The 23,530-nt window shown below is 29.8% G+C and overlaps 2 protein-coding genes across 2 annotated transcripts in view; one reads left to right on the forward strand and one right to left on the reverse strand.

Annotated features, from left to right (window-relative positions):
• Nucleotides 1-13,898, reverse strand: part of LOC106678957 (uncharacterized) — an 18,787-nt gene extending 4,889 nt beyond the window's left edge. The window contains exons 1-4 of the mRNA XM_014417828.2: nt 13,741-13,898; nt 10,713-10,874; nt 7,595-7,714; nt 1,359-1,543 (exon numbers count right to left, since the gene is read on the reverse strand). Coding sequence (XP_014273314.1) covers nt 1,359-1,543; nt 7,595-7,714; nt 10,713-10,874; nt 13,741-13,794 — 521 coding nt within the window. The 5' untranslated portion in view covers nt 13,795-13,898. The remainder of the gene's footprint in view (nt 1-1,358; nt 1,544-7,594; nt 7,715-10,712; nt 10,875-13,740) is intronic.
• Nucleotides 1-23,530, forward strand: part of LOC106678955 (ankyrin repeat domain-containing protein 26) — a gene marked incomplete at its 3' end in the record, with an annotated part of 94,885 nt that overhangs the window by 52,572 nt on the left and 18,783 nt on the right. The window contains 4 exon segments of the mRNA XM_014417827.3: nt 13,981-14,024; nt 14,476-14,549; nt 15,640-15,813; nt 20,496-20,609. Of these exon segments, the coding sequence (XP_014273313.1) occupies nt 13,981-14,024; nt 14,476-14,549; nt 15,640-15,813; nt 20,496-20,609 (406 nt within the window).

Consider the following 23,530-nt stretch of genomic DNA (forward strand, 5'->3'; position numbering starts at 1 on the left):
TCAACATACCGCCATCTTGGTTTTTTGTATCACGAAGTTATTATAAACAATGAAACTTGGTTAGCTTGCTTTTTGGATAAACAAAACAAATGAATAATAAAATGATACATAAAATAAAACATATTAAAAACTCTTTATACACCAAAATATACTATTGACTAAAAAAGAGCATATTACAATATATATAAGTTTAAGTGTTTCAAATTTCCTCTGAAGGTATGTTTGCAAACGCTTTGTTTTGGAGATATTTACAGCTAAAGATTTTCATTGTTATGAATTATTTACATTATATGAAATAAATAAAACCTATTTATTTGTTCCAACTACTTTATTAATCAAATTTAAACATTAAGATTCGTAACGCTTTGTTTAGGGGATGGATTAGATAGAATACTAATACGGCCTTTTATCTCGGTATAAAAACTATTGGCAACATAAGGATTAATACTATTTGGAATCACTATTGGGAACTGTCAATAACATTTATCAGTTTGTAAGAGGCTTTTGCAAGTACTCATCATTATGCCTTCAATTGATACTAATGGTGAATATGCCTATATGGTGTTTGTATACGGTTCTTGCAACAATAATGCTAATGCTGCCCGTCATGAATATGTCAGGAGATTTCCAAATGGAAGATTACCAAACAAGTCTATCTTTAGGTCCACGTTTCAATGTCTTAGAGAAACTGATACATTTGCTATAAAGAAGCCGAGCCTGTCTTAATGCTCAAGGAAATGACTTTGAAAAACATTTAATATGAATTTAATATTTACATTTAATTAATTAAGTAGTTGGAAAAAATAAATAAGTTTTATTTATTTCATATAACCTAAATAATTCATAACAATGAATATTTCCTAAACAAAGCGTTTGCAGACACACCTTCAGGGGAAATTTTTTTCTTGTTTTGAGGACCTTAATTCATATTTTCAGTTTGGCCACTTAACCCTGAAACACCCTGTGTATATGTGTATATATATGTATATCTTTGGAAATAATACTTATTCGAAATGGTTAAAAAAAAAATAGTTTGTCATATAACTCAAAAACCGTACGTATCCCAGAATATTATAGTACCTCATTCAAAAGATAATTTCTCTGCATTACGAAAAAAAATCTAAATCAGACTAAACGTAGCATATCTGTATAAAAATAGATGGTTTACTGGACTTTGGATTACCTTAATACAGCTGTCAAACTAAAAATGCTTTCTTTAAAGTTTTTTTTTTTTATGATATGTGTACAAAGCATAAGGCATGTATAATCCGTATTTTTCTAGGCATTTAATGTGGATCAAACTGCTGAACACTGCTAGTGTTATATATATATTTCATTGATTTAGTAACATCATTTACCTTACTCTCTTTTGTGGGTTACACCTTGCCATTTCAGGATTATTTTTGTCAGGTAATATGCTCCACTTTTCCAGAGGGTCAAGGAGTTCATTTTTGTATATTTCTGGATGTCTTGAAATAAAAAGCAAATTATTTTTTCTATCATTAAAACTTTCCATTTGCGTTTTCTTTGAGTATTTGGAACCCTAGAATAACAGTATGTTCATTAACAATATTAGTTTGTTATACTTACTTTAATTTATTGTATTTTCTTCATTTTTGTATATTTCAAAGGCCATTGGACTTAGTTATGATGAACATGCTTCCAAAAACAGAAATAATTTAGTAGAAAAATATGGAATATTAATTAATTGCATTAATGAAGAACAAAATTTCATTGTCTAAATTTAAATGAGACTCTTCTTGGTTAATTTATAAACATATTATTACCTTTTTATTTTTCATTATGTGAAGATTCAGTCTGAGATTGTCATCATTCCTTTTCTATCAGCCCTATATGACATAGGTTTCCTGAGTATCTATTCTCAGGATAAATTAATTTCTTTTTTCTGTCCTCTATGGAAGAAAATACATCTGTGTGATAAGCCCTCATCTCTTCTTGGCATACGGTCATATGGTGTTCTCCATTAGCCCAATTCTATGGCGATGCTGCTGTAGGTAGTCAAGACTACTTCTTTAGCAGACTCATATTTTAGGGAAACTGGTAGTCAATCTGCTTCTTTGTTCTCCAACAGATCACATGGCCATGACTTGACACCCATTAGAAACTCAATTAACATCCTTCTGTTTTTAGTTCATTTATAAGTTAACTGTGTGTATCAACTTCCACATTTTTGTTATCAATGATCGCAATGTGAGTGCAGAGCAGCCAATGAGTCAAAAAATATGACCATTTTCTTGACTTCACGAAGGTGGCTTTTTTGGAATAAGGTTAATGGCTTTTATTTCTCTATCTTAATTTGTTCTAAAATCATCCATAGGCTCAACCACTTGAAGCTTCCCACAGTACACTCCTGTACCAGCATCTTTGTTGCTCTTACTATTAGTACAAGAGCCCAAGAGAAGAAAAAAGGTAGTTATTTCACCCCCATTTTTGATTACTTTGGTGAAAACTTTGTATAATTACTAGTCAAATTTGATGAGTCTGCCTCATCGTGACTGTTTCAAAACGTTAAAAAAAAATTAATTTTTCATGCAGGGCTCTTTGTCTTTAAAGCTATCAATAACACTAGAAAACTTAATAGGACATTATTTAAAATAGAGTAAATTTGCAAAAATATGAGACCTATTTACATTTAATAGTTCTTGAGATATAGCTTTTTAAAAAGCAACATTTCATAAAAATTTACTGAAAGATTAGTAGTTAGCTAATTTATTTTGAGAAATCTATATCTTAGGAACTATGAGACATACAGATGTCTATTAGCACTCAAATTAAAGCTAGTTTAATGGACTATAAATAAGTTTATGGCCTTTTTGTAGTTTTCATGATATTTGCTAAAATTGATTTATAGTTGTTCGGACAATAAATTTGACTTATGAAAAAATATATCTCAGGAACCATTCGACGTACAGGGCCCTGTTTCATAATTAAGTACAAACTAATACTATTAGTCTTGTAGATTTATCTTAATTCAATTACACAGACTTGTACAATAGTAACTTGTACTTTAGTATTTTTTAATTCCTGTAATGTCACTAATAGTCATCCCTATCATGAAAAAAATAAGTATTAGTATTATTACCACACTTGTACTATGAACTAATACTATTAGCTTTCATTATGAAACAGGGCCCAGATGTCTGCCAGCACTCATATAATTTCTAGTTAAATTGTATATAAAATATCTTGTAACGTTTATCTTATAGGAGTAGTTTTTGTGATATTTGACAAAATAAATTCACAAAATGTTAATTTCTGGTTGTTCGGATAAAACGTTTAATTTTTAAAAAATATAACTAGAACCATAAGATTTACATATGTCTGCCAGCACTCAAAATATAATTAATTTAATTTACTATAGAGTAGTTCATGACACATATTTTCCTAGGGGTGGTAGTTTTTATGATATAAATTTTGGCCATGAAAATTTTCCAGAACAACTTATAAGTCATCCAACAATCTCAAGCATCTTCTCCAATTAGTAATCTACGATCAACTATCTACACCTCATTACAAATCAATTTATTTAATCAAATATCATGAAAACTACTACTCCTATGAAGATAAACGTAATAACCTATTTTATAGTCCATTAAACTAGCTTAAATTAGAGTGCTAATAGATATCAGTACGTTGAATGGTTTTTGAGACATAAATTTCTCAAAACAAATTCAGTGACTACTAATCTTTCAATATATGTGTATGAAATGTTGCTTTTTAAAAAGCTATATCCTGAGAAATATTGAACCTAAATAGCTTTATGAGGGGGGCTCATATTTTAGCAAATTTACTCTACTTTGAATAATATCCTATTAAGTTTTCTAGTGTTGTTGGTAGTTTTAAATATAGATAGCTCCGAATGAAAAATTATTTTTTTTAACGTTTTGAAACAGCCGCCATTTTTTATTCTCCCGACCTATACTTGGCAGACTCATCAATTTTGACTAGTAATTATACATAGTTTTCATTAAAGTAATCAAAAATTGAGGTGAAACAATTGCCTTTTTTCTTCCCTTGGGCTCTTGTACTACATTGAACCATGAATGAATATATGGATATATGCTTTCTGTCTCTTTGAGGAAAACCATTGTGGCAGCTTTTAAGATAGAATGTGGCTGATAACCAAGTGAGTCAAGGCGTCATCTTAGCAACCTCAAGTCTGCACTAACAATTCGATTCCGGTCTGGGGAAGTTGACTTTTATTTTGTTACAGTCCCACAGAATGACCTTCCCTAGTTTAAAAAAGATTGTGACCTATAGGGTAACATCCTCTATCTCAGAAATGCTCAGGTAGGAGTTTAAAAAAAGGTTTTAAGACAGTTTGTAGCAGGAGCATACCCTTCCAATATTCAAGAGCAGCATGCTGAAGACACTCATATATAAAGTTGCCAACCCATCTCTTCTGGCCTACAATGTTTCTACCCTCAATTAACACAGGGTTTGGTTTGGAAGCTCCTGTTGTAATCATAAGATTTTCGTAGAAGCTCTTGTTATTCCATCACACCCTTGTTGCTGGTTTTATAAAGACTAAGCCATCCTAATACAGTCCGTGTAAACTGCTTGGTATTTATAAATTTTGTCTTTTTTTATATATCAAAACAATAAGAAGTTGAGAACTAAGAGTTTTGTTTCCTTGCCTGATTCGTCTCCTCTGATAAAAATCTTTGCTATTGATGTTTATAGCTGATTTTCCATTCTTGAAGATAGATTTTATTGCTGTCGCTATATCTTACAGGATTCTCTTTGATGTGATGAAATTATATTATACCTGTATTGGTACTGGGATATAAATAGTCTTTAGGCCTAGGAAAAATATATGAAAGATTTTGACTCTGTTTGATAACTTTTCTAATTTATTTATTAGAAGAAAAATTATTTATTAAAAGAAAAATTGCAATTTTGTGCAAAGATATAGTAAATACTAACTTCACCATGTTTTACTCGATTATTTTATTATGATTTATTTGAAGATGACTGGAATATGGCAGATCACACAACACCTCACCTTATGTGTTTCTGCCCTCCTTCAGGATGTATATCCCGTAAATTTAATCCTGTTTGTGAATTATCTATATTATATCAAAACATATTTATATTCTTACTTCCCGCTTTACAAACCTTCAGTCACCATAATTCATATGATATTCATAATTCCTTTCACCTCCATGATCTTTTATTATCCTTCACTATTCCTGACCATTAAATTCTTGTTTTTTTTGATGTAGAGAGTTTATTCACCAACATTCCAATAGACAAAGCCCTTCTTATTGTTGAAGCCAATTGGACATCCATTGCACCCCACACATCACTTAACCTTTTTTCCTACGTTGAATCCCTTCAACTCTGTTGTAAATCTGGTTACTTTACCTTCCAGGATCAGTTCTTTAACCAAATTTCAGGGCTGGCCATGGGAAATCCTCTAGCTCCCGATCTTTCCAACATTGATCTTAATGATTTGCTCGATTCCGTCATCACACTTTTTCCAGTTGACATTATTCTTACTAAAAAATATGTAGATGATCTCCTTGTTTTAAATCCTGATAAAATCCCTTACATCTTAACCGCTTTTAATTCTTACCATCCACGCCTTAATTTTACTGTCGTAATTGAAAATAATAACTCCCTTCCATTCCTTGACCTTCTCATCACTGACTGGTACACCAAACCTACCTACTCAGGCAAACTTCTAAATTACCACTCCCAACATCCTTACCATCAAAGAATTAACGTAGCCAAAAACCTTATTCACCGTGGCCTTTCCCTTTCTGACTCCCGATCCCATGAAAAAAACACACACCCATCAAACATATACCCTTAGCTACTTCCCCCTCCATATCATTCAGAAACTTTTACACAACTATCAAAATCGTCTCGCCACTTCACCCAATTCTTCACAACCCCTTTCTACCTCCTTATACAGATCACTACCATATATCCCCTCTCTTTCCAACAACATTCAAAAACTCTTACGTTCTACTATACTTAACCTCCGTATTGACTTCAGACCTCACAACACACTCTAATACTTACACTAAACTAAAAGACACAATCCCTCCTCTACACCGATCACACATTGTATACCGCATCCCTTGCTCCACCCTAAATTGTAATTCTGCTTAGGTAGGTGAAACCAAAAATCTCCTAAAAGACCGTATCAAACAACACAAATATTCTATTTCCTCACATAATAATTCTGCCTCTAAACTTTCGGAACATTCTCTTTCATTAAATCATTCCTTCGATTTCGAAAAAACGTCTATACTTGCTACTGTTCATAACCATGACAAAAGGCTCTTCTCTGAAAGCCTCTATATCCAATTAGAACCTTCTTCCGTCAATTTAAAAACCGACAAGAACAACTTATCATTAACATATTCACAAATAGTTAATTTGTTAAAAAAGTAATTTTCACATTATATATTTTTTTTATTTTATTTTATTTTTTTTGATAAATTCATATTATTTTTTTCCTCTCACCTTTTAACGTATTATTTCACTTTTAAACCTTTTCTTTACATTACCGTTCCTCTTTTTAACTGTTGTTAAATAACCATGACACTTTCATCTTCCGGTACTTGGTTATTTGGTAATTCGTTGATTAGTATATATTTTTAACTCTTTCTATAACCATTTGTCATCACCCTCTCACACGCTTTCTTCCTCTATATTTTTCTAGTTTTTATTTTTTATTTTCACCCTCGTAACGTTTTCTTTATAAAAAAAGACTTAGTCATTGTTGTAATGGCTTTTTTAATTCTGAGTTTCACCGTCATTAGCGCAGTATCCATCAGGCGTTTGATTTTCCAGCGAACAGGTTCGTTTTTATTCTTTTCTGTTTTCTTTCCCCTTTCTTTATTTTACTCTTACCCCTTATTTTCTCCATTTTCCTTACCCGCGCTATAAGTTTTGTTCACTATATTATTATTGGTGTTTTCAGAATTTTTTTTTCTATTCATTTCTTGGTATACTTTACTTATATTTTTCCTCTTTATCATCTATTATTGTTACATATATTTTCTTCCTCTCAATTTTCATTTTCTTTTCATATTTCAATTTTAAATTAATTATAACTAATATGTTCATGCTTCTTTGCATTATATAACTTCATTTTTATTTCATTTCCTTAATTATGTTATTTTACCCACTTTTTCAATTACCTATGTATACATTTTATTTCCCGCTTCTCTCATCACTTCATTTTATTAATTCTATTTTGTAAAATTATTCATTTTATGTGTAAAATTATTCTGTTTATACTTTCTTTTTTATTTATTTATTTTTCTATACCAACTGTGGTTGTTATCTTGTTCTATTTTTAACCCTGAAGAAGGCTAGAAACTCTAGCCGAAACATTGGCACATTAAAAATAGGTTAATCCTACTTATTTGTGTTTATCATTGACCGCACCCCTAACCATCTTCTCCTCGTTCATCATCCACGGTCAACTATCTCTCATAATTATAAAACATATTTATCTGTTAAACTTATGATACTAATTATTTTGCTATATTGAGGATATCACAAATTCACCCACAAGCCTATGTTTATTACCATACTATAATTTATTACTTACAATTGTTAAAAGTAGGTCATAGAGGTCTTTGTTTGTCTTTTCAATCATTAAGTTATTTATTACTCTGGTTTTATAGTTGCTGTCTCTTATCAATGTTCCCTCACTGCAGTCAATTGCTCCCTGTTCAATAATAAAACAAAATCAAATTTATGTAACTTAGAGGTCATTTTCATTAAATTAATCTAAAATAAAGCAATTATGAATTAAGTAGAAGTGTAGAAGAAGTTTGAATATTCCAAAAAAAGTATTTGTCTTTGGGTTGTTGCATATCATATTTAATCCAGATCAAATTAAATAGCAGGTAAATGATGAAAACTGGCAACATATAAGGTATGTTTTTTCAGAAAGTTCTTAAAAATAGAGCACTTTAACAACAAAATGGTTGTTTCTAAAAATCATATAGAACTTGTAACTTCAATTAGATTTTGAAAAACATTTTTGACCAGCTACCATACTAACTCTGTCTTAGATAGTTAAGGACTTAAAAATTAATTTTATCATTTATCCCCACCCTTTTGAAAGATCAATGACAAACAACAACATTTCTGTTCAAATGACAATTGAACAGAAATTAAATGCTCTGTCCCTCAGAAGATCAGTCTTAAACAGCTGATATTTCTTCAAAAATTCTATTTTTCTTTAGCATAATAAGTACAATAGACAAGTTCATTTTATACTAATTTTAGTTCCTGATCAGTTTACAATTATGTCAGTATATACTAGCCCAAGAGGTGTCTAAACCATATATAAATTTTATAGATTAACTTTTATCACCTTGGAATCTTTTTGTAATTTTATTTATTTGTAATTAATTGTTTTGTTTTGTTTTTGTGAATTTATGAAAGTCCTAATTTTTCATTTGAACTAAAATAGACATAGACTTTATTTCAATACAATACTCAGGAATACCTTTAGTTATGGTTTTTAAAAAAAAATTATGAAAATAATTTTAAAATGAGAGAGTGAAGGTTGAGTGAGTGGGTGAGTGAATACATGTTTTTTGTGCGGTGAAGGAAAATATTTTTTAAAGGAAAAATAATCTTTTTCTACATTTGGTACAGCAAAAAAATACCAACATTATTATTGGCATTATTATTATTTGTATTCAAAACAGCATTTAGTATGAGTAACATTCTCAAGTGGACCTAGTTAGAAACAGTTTCACACAGAGGTAGCATACATGCTTAGAAAATATTTGTTTGGTGTAATTCAGATTTTGGAGAGAGTGGAATAGATTACTGGTGTAGAAGACGTTGAATTTTCATTTAAACTTAAGAGCTTGATTTTTTATCATAATTTACTGCTGGTTATGGAAGGTTTGTTGTGGATCAGGGAGGGTTTTGTTTTTAAATGTTAATCGCAGAAACTAAAGTACCAATCTTCTCCAAATTTTAACTACTTCATCCACCCTGAAAGCTTTAGAAATAATATAATTCATCTATGTATGTAGATAAAGCTAAAGAATTTTTTGTTTAAACCCCGCTGATTTCAGGAATCACTATACCATTCGAATTTGAAAAAATCTTTTTGCACTAGATAAACTGTTTATTGAGGAAGACTTCAGGTTTTATAAAACCACACTAACCCATAAAAGCAAGGCAGTAACCACGAATGTCAATCTGAAAAATAATTTTTAATGCAACTTCATACCCATAAAAAAAGGTTTATTACAATAAATTTATTAGGCTAATCAGTCTAAATTTTCCTGGCTTTATTTGTGTGCCAGAAATATTGTTGCAGAAGAGCCATAACTACGTGGTGTAGGGAAAAAAAGATCTTATCAATCAAATCATTTTGATGTCAATGGTGATAAAACTGGAAATATAACTTATTCAGAAGTCTTTACTTAAATTAATTTGTTTTTTTCTCTTGTATATACATATCTGAAATACCAGAAATAGACCAACAAAATTTATTAGTTCAAATTTTCAAAGATCTTTATTTATGAGATCAGACAAAGCCAAGATAAAGGATGCAAGTATTTCTGATGTTTTATGTTTGAAATACCTTTTCTATGAACAAATTAAATATTTGATAATTAAAATAGTTTTGTTTTTTATTCCATCATGTTTATGTTGATGAAAGGAGTCCTGTTACTGTTATGGTGCATTGTTCAACTTAGTGGATTAATGCAATGTAAAGAAATATTACAGTTTAAAGCCTACTGTTATTTGACCTTTTTGTTTTAAATGAATAGCCTTACTATAGACATGGGCGACATTGCAGTCCTAGGAAGTAACCAAGATGACATGGAAAGACTTGTAAAGATTCTATTAAGAGAAGCAAAAGAAATCAGCTTGCAAGTAAGTGAAGATAAAACAAAATATATGATTGTAATCCAAAAAATTCACCTTAACAACATGGTCTGCGTGGATGGCAAATTGTTTCTAAAAATAGACAGTTACAAATACCTCGGGTCCACAATAATATCAATAAATGATCAACGGACTGAGATAGAACAGTGTATAACAAGCTTGAACAGAGCCTTTTTCTCTCTGTCAAGAATACTGAAATCTCTAAATATCTGAACTAAGGGTGTACAATGCTATGATAAAGCCAGCTCTCATGTTGGGCTGTAAGACCTGGGCTCCAACAGGTACCCTAGAAAGCAGAATTGAGAGATTTGAACGGAAAGTCCTCTGAACAATTACTGGAGTAATGTGGGATCAGAGTCTTACCACATGGAGGAGAAGAACTAACAATGAACTGCTTGCAGTGGCTGTTCAATCAATATCTCACGATATGAAGGGAAGGAGGTTAAGATGGGCAGCTCATGTGGTTCAAAGCAATCCATCAGGCTGCCTCTACACAACAATGAACACCAGTTTTTTAGGCAAGAGACCATGTGGAAGGCCAAAAACCAGATGGATAGACAGAATCAACAAAGATGTGAAAGAGCTGCATGCAGACAACTGGAAATCAGTGACCCAAGATAGGCAGAAATGGAGAAGGCTGGTTTGGGCGGGCCAAAGATCTACAAGGTAAGAGGCAACTGAAAAAAAAACTAAACACAACATTAAACAAGTTCTCCTCCTCCAAAAATAGACTCTAATGGAGTTATGAATTTCATTTTGTCTCCTAAATACATTTTATAATTAATAAAGTTTTAAGCTTTTACCTTAGTCCTGTTGATTATGTTGATTTTGGTAACAAGCTGTCTATTAGCATGCTCAATATCCTTAAGCCTGTTTTGCCCTGCACTCAAAATTCCATTGGATATATAATACTCAGGCTTTAGTATTGGCGGATCAGTTTTTATCTTCTTTTCAGCATGAAGAATCTTGAAAACAAAAATTTAAATGTAATTTTTCTTTTGTTGAATTGATATCAGTCTTTAACTATAATAATTATGAGTATTGATCACTATTATTGCAAGTATTTCTTAACACAAATAGGATTAATTAAACATATTCCTTTGAAATGTTGTGTGTTCTATCCATATAGCAAATAAATTACTTTTATATTTTATAAAACTATAATCTCATCAACCATACTCCTATGTTGTAATTTTAGAATATCTATAATACAGCAATAATGCTTTTGTTTTATCCTAGTGTTACAGTAGTGTCATTGATAGTAATTTAAGTCTGAGGGTATATCTGCAATCATATGTAGTAACTTAATGAATCTTTAAAATTAGCTATGTGAATGGTTGTCATTTCTAGTAGTCCAAGAGCCCATTCCAAAAAATAGATATACCTGATGAAAACTTTGATAGCACTTTTTTGAGTCTTTATTACATTGAGAATAAAGAAATTAGAGTGTAAATCAGATAATGCTACCTTTAAAAATGGCGGCTGCTTCAAAATGTTAAAAAAAAAATTAATAGTTCATTTGGAGTATATACTTGAAACTATCAACAATTATCCATAACCTTATAATAAAATAATATGTACAACACTAGAAAACCTGTAGAACATAATTCAAAGTAGAGTAAATTGTCTTTAATATGAGCCCTAAAAGATATTCTGTTATTAATATTGAACTATTTATGTTCAATAGTTCCTGAGATATATATTTTTTTTTAAACGTTTCATAAATAACATATTGAAAAACCATTAGTTAGTGAATTTATTTTGGGAAACCTATATCTCAGGGAACATTAGTCTCACTCACGCCCTCAAATTAAAGCTTGTTTAATGTACTATATAGTAGTTTATAATTAGTATTTTCATAGGAGTAGTAGTTTTCATGATATTTGCCAAAATAAATTCACAGGATGTTGATTTCTTTTCATTCAGACAAAGCTTTTTGATTTATGAAAAACCATACCTCATGAACCATTAGAAGTACAGGTATCTGCCAGCACTCAAATTGAAGCTAGTGCAGTGTACTATAAAGTAGATCATTACATTTATCTTTGTAGGAGTAGTAGTTTTTATTTCCATATGAAATTTTGTCTTAACCAGAAATCAATTTATTTTAACAAATATCATGAACACTGAATGAAAAGATATGGAGTTCCAAATGAAAAACTAATTTTTGCAACAGCCACCATTTTCGCAGATAGCATGATTTGACCAATAGACTCTCATTTCTTTATTGCAATAAATGGAATAAAGATGCAACAAAGATTGCGGTAATGCAATAAAGATTTTAAAGATCCCTCTTATTTCTGTCTTTATGTGACAGATATCATCATCCCAATGAATAGATTATATAATGTAATATGCACTATATTTATTTTATTTTTTCTAAAATACATTCTAAGGTTTTAATTTGATTGTCTGCTTTTGATAAACTTTACCATTTTTTAACAATTTATTTGGATGGATTTCTGGAGTTACAGATCATTAAATCCAAATACTTTGAATATACAAACTTCAAATAATTTAAGAATCATATTCATGCAAAAATGCAATAATTTGACTTTTCTCTGAACAACCTTTTTTTTTTAATGTTTTTGAAAAAAAGTAGAGATCATTTTAAACTTTTTCAGCTTATTAATTTTAATTAAAGATACATTTTTAGATATCTTTTGTTTGATGACAACACTACATTTCTGTCCGTCCTTTCAATATATATAAAAAAATTTTATTTATCTAGTTTTATTCAGTTGTAATATTATATTATGTTTTTAATTAATTATAGCTAAATCCCCAAGAAAGACAAAAATTACTGTTCAGATATTGAAATATTTCAACATTATCCTTAGGTCTCTGAAATGGTAGTGAATTATTAACTTGTTAACATTCTGCCAATTCTGGCAGCTGGACAGAAACACCAAAGATCACATAAGTACAGAATACAATACTGTAATATTTTGTACTTTAATTGTGTTTTATATAATTAAACTAATTTATGTGATTGACTACTCCAGTAAAGAGACGAACATCTTGATATACTAAAAATATTATTTTTTTTATTTACAAAAAAAGTTTAAGATTTGTCCTCATCTATGCTTTTTTCATGAATTAACTATAATGAAAAATTTAAAAACAATGACAACAATTTTTTTTATACCATTTTATCATTATCCTAGAATACCATACTGATAAAGTAAAATCTAGTTGTAGTTGTACTGTTTCTTCCTCAATCACAATCATGAACTCAGTGTTTGTCTCATTAAACAGTTCATAGGTATGATTACCATTTTGACCTATGTTATTTACTACCAATGTACCAATTTTATTTGTTATTGGAGACCATCCTTTATTGAAAGGCGAATTAAAAAAATTAATTCATGAAATAAAAAAAAAAACAATGTCTTACATTTCTTATAACTATTACTATAAGTATATTATACCTTTGTAGATTAACAATTTATTATTGATTTAGTTTAAATAAATATGTTGGATTTAATTTAAGACATTATCCTTTTTTTTTTTAAATTATTACAACTGTAGGTAGATTTTTACATAAATTGCATAATAAAATTCAAGATCCGTGTGGCAATGGCATGCGTACATGTACCAGTTGGTGTTAGCATCTTTTATAATTTTTTAAAAATATAAGAAGTGGGGAAATATCAAAATATAAAATTAAAATATTATTCATAAAATCCATAATTTTAGTTGGCTATCAAATTTGTGCAATTCTCCTCCCTGCCCCCTGAAATGTTTGAATTTTGTACGTAACCAGTCTTAAATGAGGTTTCAGATGTTCCTAGATCTCTATTTATGGACTCAAATTAAACATTTAGTTACATTTTTTCTGTGCTCCTTGTAACGCTCTTGTTGGAGGTAGGTTCTCAAAGCCATTTTGGATTTTTATTTTCAAATTTTTGACTAAATTTTAGTGCAGTATTAACCTATCCTTTAAAAAAAATTAAGTTAACAAAATTTAAAAATAAACACATGGTTAATTTTATAAACCATATTGTTATGAATTATAAAAGATATAATTTTTAAGAATTATAAAAGATTTCATTTTTTTTATATTTTCAGGATTGATGCCTCGACCCCAGGGACCTCAAAGATTTCACAAGGTGGTAAGTTAATAGTGGTTGTAATTAATTTTGTATTGAATGATTCGTAATCTAGAAGAACAAACCTGCCAGAATTTTATAATGGCAGTTCTATTTTAGCAATTACAAATATGAATAAAAAAAAAAACAAAAATTAATTAATATTTTTAAAATAATATAATAATAAGGTTTTTAAATATTCTGTACAATTACTAATCTTATTAAGAAAAATGTATTAATATTTACTTCACATATGTTTTTATCATCAAAATGTTTTCAATCAATTTTTATTTTTTAAAGCACTTAAATAATAAGGTTATTGAAGTAAATGTATTCAAGTACTTTACTCTTTATAAAAATATTTATACATTAAATAAAACATTTGCTCCAACATTATTATATATTTATCTATTTTATTTATGTTTGGCATTGTCTGAAAGATCACATTTGCTAAATTGTAGAATATATTTTCTAGTTATATCAAGCCCACCTGGAAGTAGTGAGGCTGAAACAGCGAGTGCCTCAGACACACCAAAGCGCTCACCAAAGGTGCTGTTTCCAAGGAATATAATTAGTATTCCTTTAGTGCTCTGCCCTCCCGACTTTCTCTTCCTCTTGTCTATAGTTTTCTTTAGTGTGTTCATTGTGTAGTTTGCTTGTGATTTTTTATTATTGTTTTTTTTTTTTTAATTGTGTCAGTAAATCTTATTTTTCCAATAGTTCATTAAATCTTTTTTTTTCTAATTGCTATTAGTTTTTATGGATGTGCTTTTATCAATTGAAGAATTTTAAAAATATGGTATTTTTGATATTGTCTTCAACATGGAACATGTTTTACTATGAATAAATTGCAAAAAATCATAGAAAATTATCATTGAAAAAACTGTTAGTTTCCTGTCTAAATAGTCTTAATAGTCTAAATAACTCATTGCCATGAAACTTACATGAAGTATGGGAGATAAATGGACTATTACTGTCCAACTGGTAGATCCTTAACTAAGTTTGCCATTCATATTATAAAAAAGTTTTAAATAATTAGGATACATTGATGGTTTGAGTTTTTAAGAATATATAAAAAAAACATGTTCCAGGTGTTTTCATTAAGGCTTAATTATAATTATAAATAACTGGCTAACACTAGGAGAAAGATAGGATGACCTCTTGTTTGGAGGTAAAGTTCTGAGTTTGTCTGTAAATTGTCTTTATTTACATAATTTTTCAATAAACTTCATTAAATAATGGTGTGTATTATATCATACCTTTGGAAAAACAGATATGAATGCAAATTTATGAACTATTTTGAATGCATATTTAAAATAATTTGTTATAAACTATAGTATATAAATTGTACTGCAAACTAAAATATTATCATATATATTTTATCATTTGTGGTGTTTTTAGATTTGTTTCAAAACCACTTCTTTTTAAAAAACATTAGCATAACTTGTGTCATAATCTGTATTTTTTGCCAAAAAGTTGACTGCTTGAAATACTACAGTATTATTAACTAATTTGATCAAAAATTCGCACTTACGGCTTGGTTTAATATTATTTTTAGTACATCATATTATTTTTGGATCTCATTAGTGATCATGATATGATTTTTTATCGCTAAATTGTCGTATCTTTATTTCTGCAGCTTCAAAAAGGCATGTTCCATAACTATTTAATAGAGGCTACTGTTGAGAAAGGGAAATTAGAAGAAAAAGCTGCATCTCTTCTTGGAACTGCTGAAAGACTTCAGTATGAACTGGAAGATTCGAGACAAGCCGAAGCGGCTCGAGAAGACACAATTGCTGTGTTACAGACACAAGTAAGCACTTTTTTAAAATTATCATTCTTTAGCCTTCTTATAATTATGATAAGTACATTAATAATCAGTTTAAAAACAGTAGTTTTGTTTAAATAACTTATCTCTCGATAGAGAGGTGTCTGGTGTCTCTGCTTCATTTTAATGGCTTGGAACTTTCATAAAAACAGACATAAACCAGTACAGAAATTTCCTTCCAAAATTAACCAGATTCTGAAAACCTCTAGCTAGTACACAGTGCTATTACGTTTGAATAGACATGATCCTGGCCTTTACCACAAATAAAAGCAAATTTAGATTTATGTACTTTCTTCTCATGCTCAGCTTATCTTGGTATCTTGATTCACTTTTCTATTTGCCTTTTATTGTTTTCAAATCAATATGTGATAAAACTCTAATAAACTCTTATTCTATTTCTTTTTTTTCAAAGTAAATATTTTTTTTGAGTGGATAATGTTCTGATTAAGCCAGCTTGATATTTATTTCATCATCTTTCCACCTTGGTCAACATTTCATTCAATTTTAGCTGTATTATCGATGTATTTCATTAATGACTTAAGTGATCCACAAGTTATTGGGAATAATTATTTACTATTTATTTTAGGAGTATTACAACTTTGTCTTTTTGTTTCTTTTATCACTTTTTGGTTCACAAAATTTAGCTCATCAATTATTTGATCTAATAGTGATTTCTCAAACAGATATTTTTAAATCATCAAATTTCAGGTGGTGTTATTAAGGTCCTGTTAGATAATAATAATGGAATATAGAGTGCATCTTTAAAGTATTACCCATCTTTTAACCTGTGAACTGGATAAAAATTTTATTTTTTATAAATTAATATTTGTTTTGATTAACAGAAGTATTTAGATGCATGCAACACATTGCAGATGATCCAGTGAACAATTAAAAATGATATTTTTAAATTACTTACAAAAAATCATTATTTAGGTATATCATTATTCAAATTCTGCTTTGGTATAACTAGGCACATGTTTTAATTTTTTATAATTACATACTCTGTAAGAAAATATATGTTGTTGTTGTTGTTAATTATTGCTTAAAGGCGTAAAACCCTCTGGTCATCAACACCTATGGCATAATAAAAGTAAAAAAAAAATTATAAAAATAAAATAAAAAATAAATAAATTTAAAAAAATAAATTAATAAAAAAAAAATTAAAATTGAAGAGGAGTTATAATTTAGAAAGAAGAGAATGTGCTTGTAAAAATTCAAACACTAATTTAATTTTAGGCTTCCTTGTCTGTGAGAGCTTTTGATAAATTTGGGGTCAGTCCTATCCTGTTTATTGTTGGCAAATAGTGAGTACTTTTTTCAAAAATATGTCTAATCTTGAGAATGGACTGACAATATTTGCATGTTGGAGGTGGCAGCTTTCTGATCAGGTGAGAGTGCGTGAGGAGAGTATGACCTATTCTCAAGCGGGTTAGAGCAACTTCCTCCCTGCGACTGTTGCAGTAGGATGTTGACCATGGTTTTACTGATCGTTTTATTTCTTTTAATTTACTCAAAGAACTTTCATCCCACTTGCCATCTTTTTAATATTTGTAATTTAAGGGTTGTACTGAGTTCTAATGGGGTAAGAACGGCGGTGCCTCGGCCAGGGAGTGAAAGTGCCTCTCTGGTAGCTTTGTCTGTAAGCTCGTTACCAACAATGCCAATGTGGCTTGGAGCCCATATGAAATTAATGGACTTACCTTGTTGTGATAGTTTTAGAAGAAAAATTGAGTTCTTATGATGAGTGGATGTTCGGGGCACATGTTTCTCAAACTTTTTAGAGAGCTCAGCGAATCTGAGATTATTACAATAGTCTTCTGAGTTATTAAAAAGCAAAAATGGAGGGCTGATGCTATCGCATGGAGTTCGGCAGTGTATATTGAGCATAACTTATGTAATTTAAACTTTTGGGTTGAATTGTGTGTGACAAAAGATGAGGCGGTCAAGCTTTCGGATTTGGAACTATCAGTGTATATTAAAAAATTATCTGGAATATTTTCTAGAAGACGCGACAAGCGTTCTTTATACTTTACAGATGAGGTTTCATTTTTGTGCATAAGTGACAGATGTAGCATTGTTACAGGTTGTTTTAGAGTCCAAGGTGGGTTCTGAATTTCAGGCTTCATTATCGGAATCGTTTTAAGTTCAGAGATAGCCAGAGTGATTCTTTCTGCCAGAGGGAGTGTTGGGTTTCGTTTCTGCCGAAAATCTATGGAGAATTTAGATCGAAAAATATATTTGTAAGTTGGATGATTTGTTTGTTCAAATAATTTGGAAACATAATTAATAACTAGTTTTTGGTCTCCTAAATGATAGTGGAGGTAGGCCTGCTTCAGAGCCAATGCTGAGAATGGGACCAGTCACAATGCACCAGTAGCAATCCGGATACCCATATGATGTACTGAATCGAGCTTGGCAAGAGTTTGGCGACGTGCAGAGCCATAGACAAAAGAACCATAATCTAGCTTGGAACAGACTAATGTTGAATAGTTTTAACATGGTAGACCGATCTGAACCCCATGATGTACCGCTAAGAAACCGGAGTATATTTAATTTTTTTGTTGCGGCTGACCTTAATCATGTAATGTGTGGTTCCCTACTTAATTTATGATCGAATATAAGGCCTAGAAATTGGTGATGATTTTTGTGAGGAATTGGTAAATTTCTTAGATGTAGTACAGAGAAAGGCGTATTTCTTTTTCGACTAAAGTGGCGACATGCAGTTTTTTCTGTGGAAATTTGTAAGCCAATAGATGTAGACTAGTGATTAATTCTGTCATGGCTTCTTGCAATTTATTTTTAATAGTATTAACGCTCTCCGACCTGCAAACAATCGCTAAGTCATCAGCAAACAGTAAAGATTTGATGCCTCATGGTAAATTGAGTCCTAGATCATTTATGATAAGTGAGAATAAAGTGGGGCTAAGAACACAACCCTGAGGAACACCATTGAGCTGTTTATGATTTTGTGATAGATCACGGCCAACTTGAACCTTAAAATGACGGTTAGAGAGAAATTGTTTTATAAAGGGATACATTTGTCTACTAATTCCCACAGACGTTAATTTTTGAAGGATGGCTTATACTATCGAATGCCTTCATCATATCAAAGAATACTGCAATCGCTTGTTGTCCATTGATAAATGCATATTCGACTTTGGTCTCTAAAGTGACTAAATGATCTAATGTAGATCGTCCTTTGCGAAATCCAGACTGAAAAGCTTGAATTAGGCCATTATTTTCTAATACCCACATCAGTCTTTTGTTTACCATCCGTTCTATGACTTTACTTAGGCAACTAGTCAGAAAAATAGGACGGTAACTATTACATAATCGTTTATCTTTCCCATGTTTCAATATTGGTATTACCACCGAATCTCACCAGATAATTGGGAACTCCCCAACAGACCATATGCAGTTATAGAAATCGAGGAGCCAATTAAAGGTGTTCCATGGAAGGTGTTTGTCGTAGTCAATGTTATCGGAACAGGTGAAGATCCTTTAGCGATATTTAAAATATTTTCGAGTTCCCACAGCGTAAATGGAAGATTATATTGTAAAACCGTATCATAACTGTCATTCTGAAATTCAATGTCTTCCGAATTAGCATTGTTATAATGATTTACAGAATTATAAATTTTGGATAAAAAATTTGCAAATTCATTTGAAACGGATTCTGGATTATCTGATAATTGCCCATTAAAAAAATATATATATATATGCCCCAAGAAAATATATTTTATGACATGTATATAGTTTGTATATATATATATTGTAATAATAATTATTTAATGTAAAATAAAAAGGTAATTGATAGTTTTAACTTAATTCTCAATTCTAAAGTATAGTTGAGGTTCAAATGAAAAGCTTTAATACTAAACAGATAGGAGAAGTTTATTTAAATTTTATAACATTTTAGACTCTTAATCTCAGGGTGGGCTTGTGAGCAATCAGAACAGTCAACTAAATTATTAACTGCCTTAACAAATATACTTAAAGTTCTAGGTTGTACAACACTAACCAATTTATACAATCTTCTTTTGATGATGGAAGATTTTCTTTGTCTTCTTTCTCAACAAACTAAGACTTGCTGTAAACAATCTTTCAACAAACAAAGTATTTGTCCTCTAAAAGTTTTCACTCATCTCATTCATTGGCGATCCAAAACAAAGAGTCCCTTATTCTTCTTGGGTGACTCTTTGATGTCCTCTTTTTTGAGATTTCTACCCTTAAGCGAGACAAAAGATGCTAAATAACAATGCAGTTCTAGTATTGAATATTGTTCTCATGTCTCCTTCCACCCATGGATAAAACTCAGTAATTTATTTTGTTGCTGATTTCTTATATAAAAGAAAATTTTTAACAATTTCATTTTCATTTCTATAAAAGTATATTTATCGTTTAAAAACATATTTAAGTATTTAAAAAACATCAAAACAATCGTTATTGTTATAGTTAGCATTAATTATTGTTTTGAATTCTACTATAATACTTCAATTTTTTCATTTGATATTTATATGAATTAATTTTTATTTTAAATTACCGTCATCACTTGTTGAAAATCCAACAAAATTCTTTTATTTATTTTTTTTGTTAAATTTCTTTTGCTTATAATGGGTTCATTCATTAATGCAATAAATGTGTAATTGAATGATCTTTTCATTTAGCTTGCCAAGTTGGAAAGCAGATATACCATGGCCCAAGAAGAAATATGTTGTTTAAGGCATAGAACTATTACTGCAGAACAGGAATTGGAGCACCTCAGAGAAATATGCATGAATGTAATAAAGATTTTCTATTGCACTTCCATATTTCCTATACATTTTTTTATTTAAACATACTTGAAATAAGTATTAAACCTTAATTTAATATTTTTTCATGGCGATCAAAATGATTAATAATTTCTGTAGAAATTTCTTTATATCTTGCCCACTCATTATTTTCACATAGTATATAATAATGTTATGTTTTCTCTTCCACAAGTACAAGTCACATTTTTGTGTATTTCATGTTTAGTATCTGAATATATGTACTAACAGTACAAGACTCACAATTTAGTTCAAGCAGTTTAACATTGAACTTTTCAATATTATTCAAGTTGCATAATTAAGCTGCATATTACCTGTTTCATAATGAAAGCTAATAGTATTAGTTCATAAATACAAGTATAAAAAGTTCAATGAACACGCACTGATACTTTCCATTTTTTAATAGAAACAACTGTTAGTGATATTATAGGAGTTAAAAAGTAAAAAAATTACTAATTAACATTGTATAAGTCATTGTAATTGTACCAAGTACAAACTGAAAGACTAATAGTATTAGTTTGAACTTTATTATGAAATAAATAGGCAGACATGAATGAGGTTCTCTAAAAAACAAACAAACAACTGAAATAAAGTAAATGTGACTTTTACTCCTTTATTTATCATAATAAAATTTACATAATTGATTTAATAAATTTAATTTTTGTTCTTAATTCTTTGAAATCGATTAAATTTGATTTGCTATTTAGGAAATTGAAATATATTCTTTAGAAAGTATGATTTGTTTTGACAATTCTTTCACTTATCTTTAGTAAACTTTTTGTTGCAATTTAATACTTCAGGACCTTCTGAATTTCCTAAAGGTTATAAATTTATTTACATAAAAGAGATAAGTAAATATAAAGCTGGAAAAAATAAAGATAGAAAAAAATATGCTATTTTATACTATGACAAAAATTTGGAACTTAGATGATATTTGTAGAAATTATATCAATTTTAAAAATGTTATATATGAAATGGTCAAAAGTCAGTCCGCCTACCAATTTTATCTGATCTGTATAAATTGTATTATCTATAATTTGCCAAAGTATGATTTGAAAAAGAGAAAAAATATGAAAGAAATACTTTATTTGCTTGAAGGTCTAACACTATTATAAGCTAACCTCCCATTTTTAAATTAATATTGTAGGGGACAAGTAGGGGTGTAAGTAAAATTAATACTACTAATAGAAAATAAATTTTAAAATTTATTATACATATCTTGAACAGAAACAAGACATACTTAATTTCGGTTCAAAGTAGATGAATAGCACTAATTACTGCCTGTAATAATTTAAGAAATGTAAGTTGATTGAAAAACTAGCCCCTGAATCTTTATTTAAAGTGACTTTTTAAAAATATTGTACTATAAAATTATAATTTATGAACATTGATAATATCTTACCAAGCTGTTAAAAAAATCCTATTTTCATAAAAGCTAAAAACAACATACAAACCAAGTTGTAATGGTATCAAAACACAAACAGTAAAGAAATTATGTTTTTTAACATTCATATAGAGTGGTTATAACTTTATAATGATAACATAATGCTGCTGTTATTTGAATTTATTCGTGAAATTAATAGGAACCTAACACTGAAGGTAAACTAAATTAGGTACGTTTTTCTAACCTTAGATATTACTACAATTGCATATTTTATAAAATTTTTGACTCAAAATGCATAATGAGCATTATTTACGAGAAGGGCCTTATAATATAAAAATTTGAGAGATTACTCAATTGTTGAGCAGGCTGGGCAAGACTCCAACATTAAACATTTAAAACTACAACATTTATGGCTGTAGGTACTCCAGGGCTTGACGTCCTTTTTAATAATTTTGCAGCTCGATCAGACAGACCAAGGCAATCATAATAGGATACAATCACCTCCTGAAAACTATTCCTCATGTTCCAACCTAGTTGGAAACAACAATCCATCCTAAACAACAATCCAATAAAATTCCATCCGTCAAAAACCTTGGTGTTACCATTGACCAAACTCTCTCCTGGAAAAATCACTTCTCCGATATTTCTTGTTGTACCTTCTCCACTGTAAAGCATTTAAATCACCTTCTTACCTACTTCCTTTTGAAATTATAGGTTCCAAGAGTAAACTCCTGGTTACTTTCTTAATATTCCCGCACTTTGACTATTGTTGTGCAGTTTATAAAGATATCTCTGTGGATCTCAAAGCAAAATTAAAAAGGTTGATTAATTGCTTTGTATGTTTCATCTTCAGGGTCCCTAGGAATGCCTGTCACCCAATTTTATGAAAAATTGAAGTAGCTTTAACCCACCTTCCATCGTAAATATTTCCTTGCATCCTTCCTCTACCAAGTTATCCAATCCCACTGTCCATCGTAAATATTTCCTTGCATCCTTCCTCTACCAAGTTATCCAATCCCACTGTCCATCGTAAATATTTCCTTGCATCCTTCCTCTACCAAGTTATCCAATCCCACTGTCCATCGTACATCTCTGATATCCTTCAATTTCAATCCTCAGTACATTCCAACAACACCTGCTTATGCCCTTCAGACTTATTTGTTGCTGCCCATTGAACCGCAGCCTTTGGTAGATCTTTCCTGATCCATTTCTCTGGAATTCTATTTCCTCCTCATTCGTAAATACCCTTTGAACCTTCAAATCCCATATCTTTAGCTACCTTCTGTCCACCTAATTCCAGAAGAATAACAATTAAAAATTGAAATATGATGTAGATAGATGGAAAGAGAGATAATATTTGACATAAACATTATTGGATGTTTTTAATATTTATAAAGAATCTATAAATATGTATATATTATCACTATTTTATTCGTTTTCATTTTATTGGAATATACCTTAAGATTAATGATTTGTTTGAGGATTAATTTTTTTTATTACCTGTTTTGTT

The sequence above is a fragment of the Halyomorpha halys genome, unplaced genomic scaffold (assembly GCF_000696795.3).
Source record: "Halyomorpha halys isolate HHAL.00 unplaced genomic scaffold, Hhal_1.1 Scaffold170.1, whole genome shotgun sequence".
In the NCBI taxonomy this organism is placed as follows: domain Eukaryota; kingdom Metazoa; phylum Arthropoda; class Insecta; order Hemiptera; family Pentatomidae; genus Halyomorpha; species Halyomorpha halys.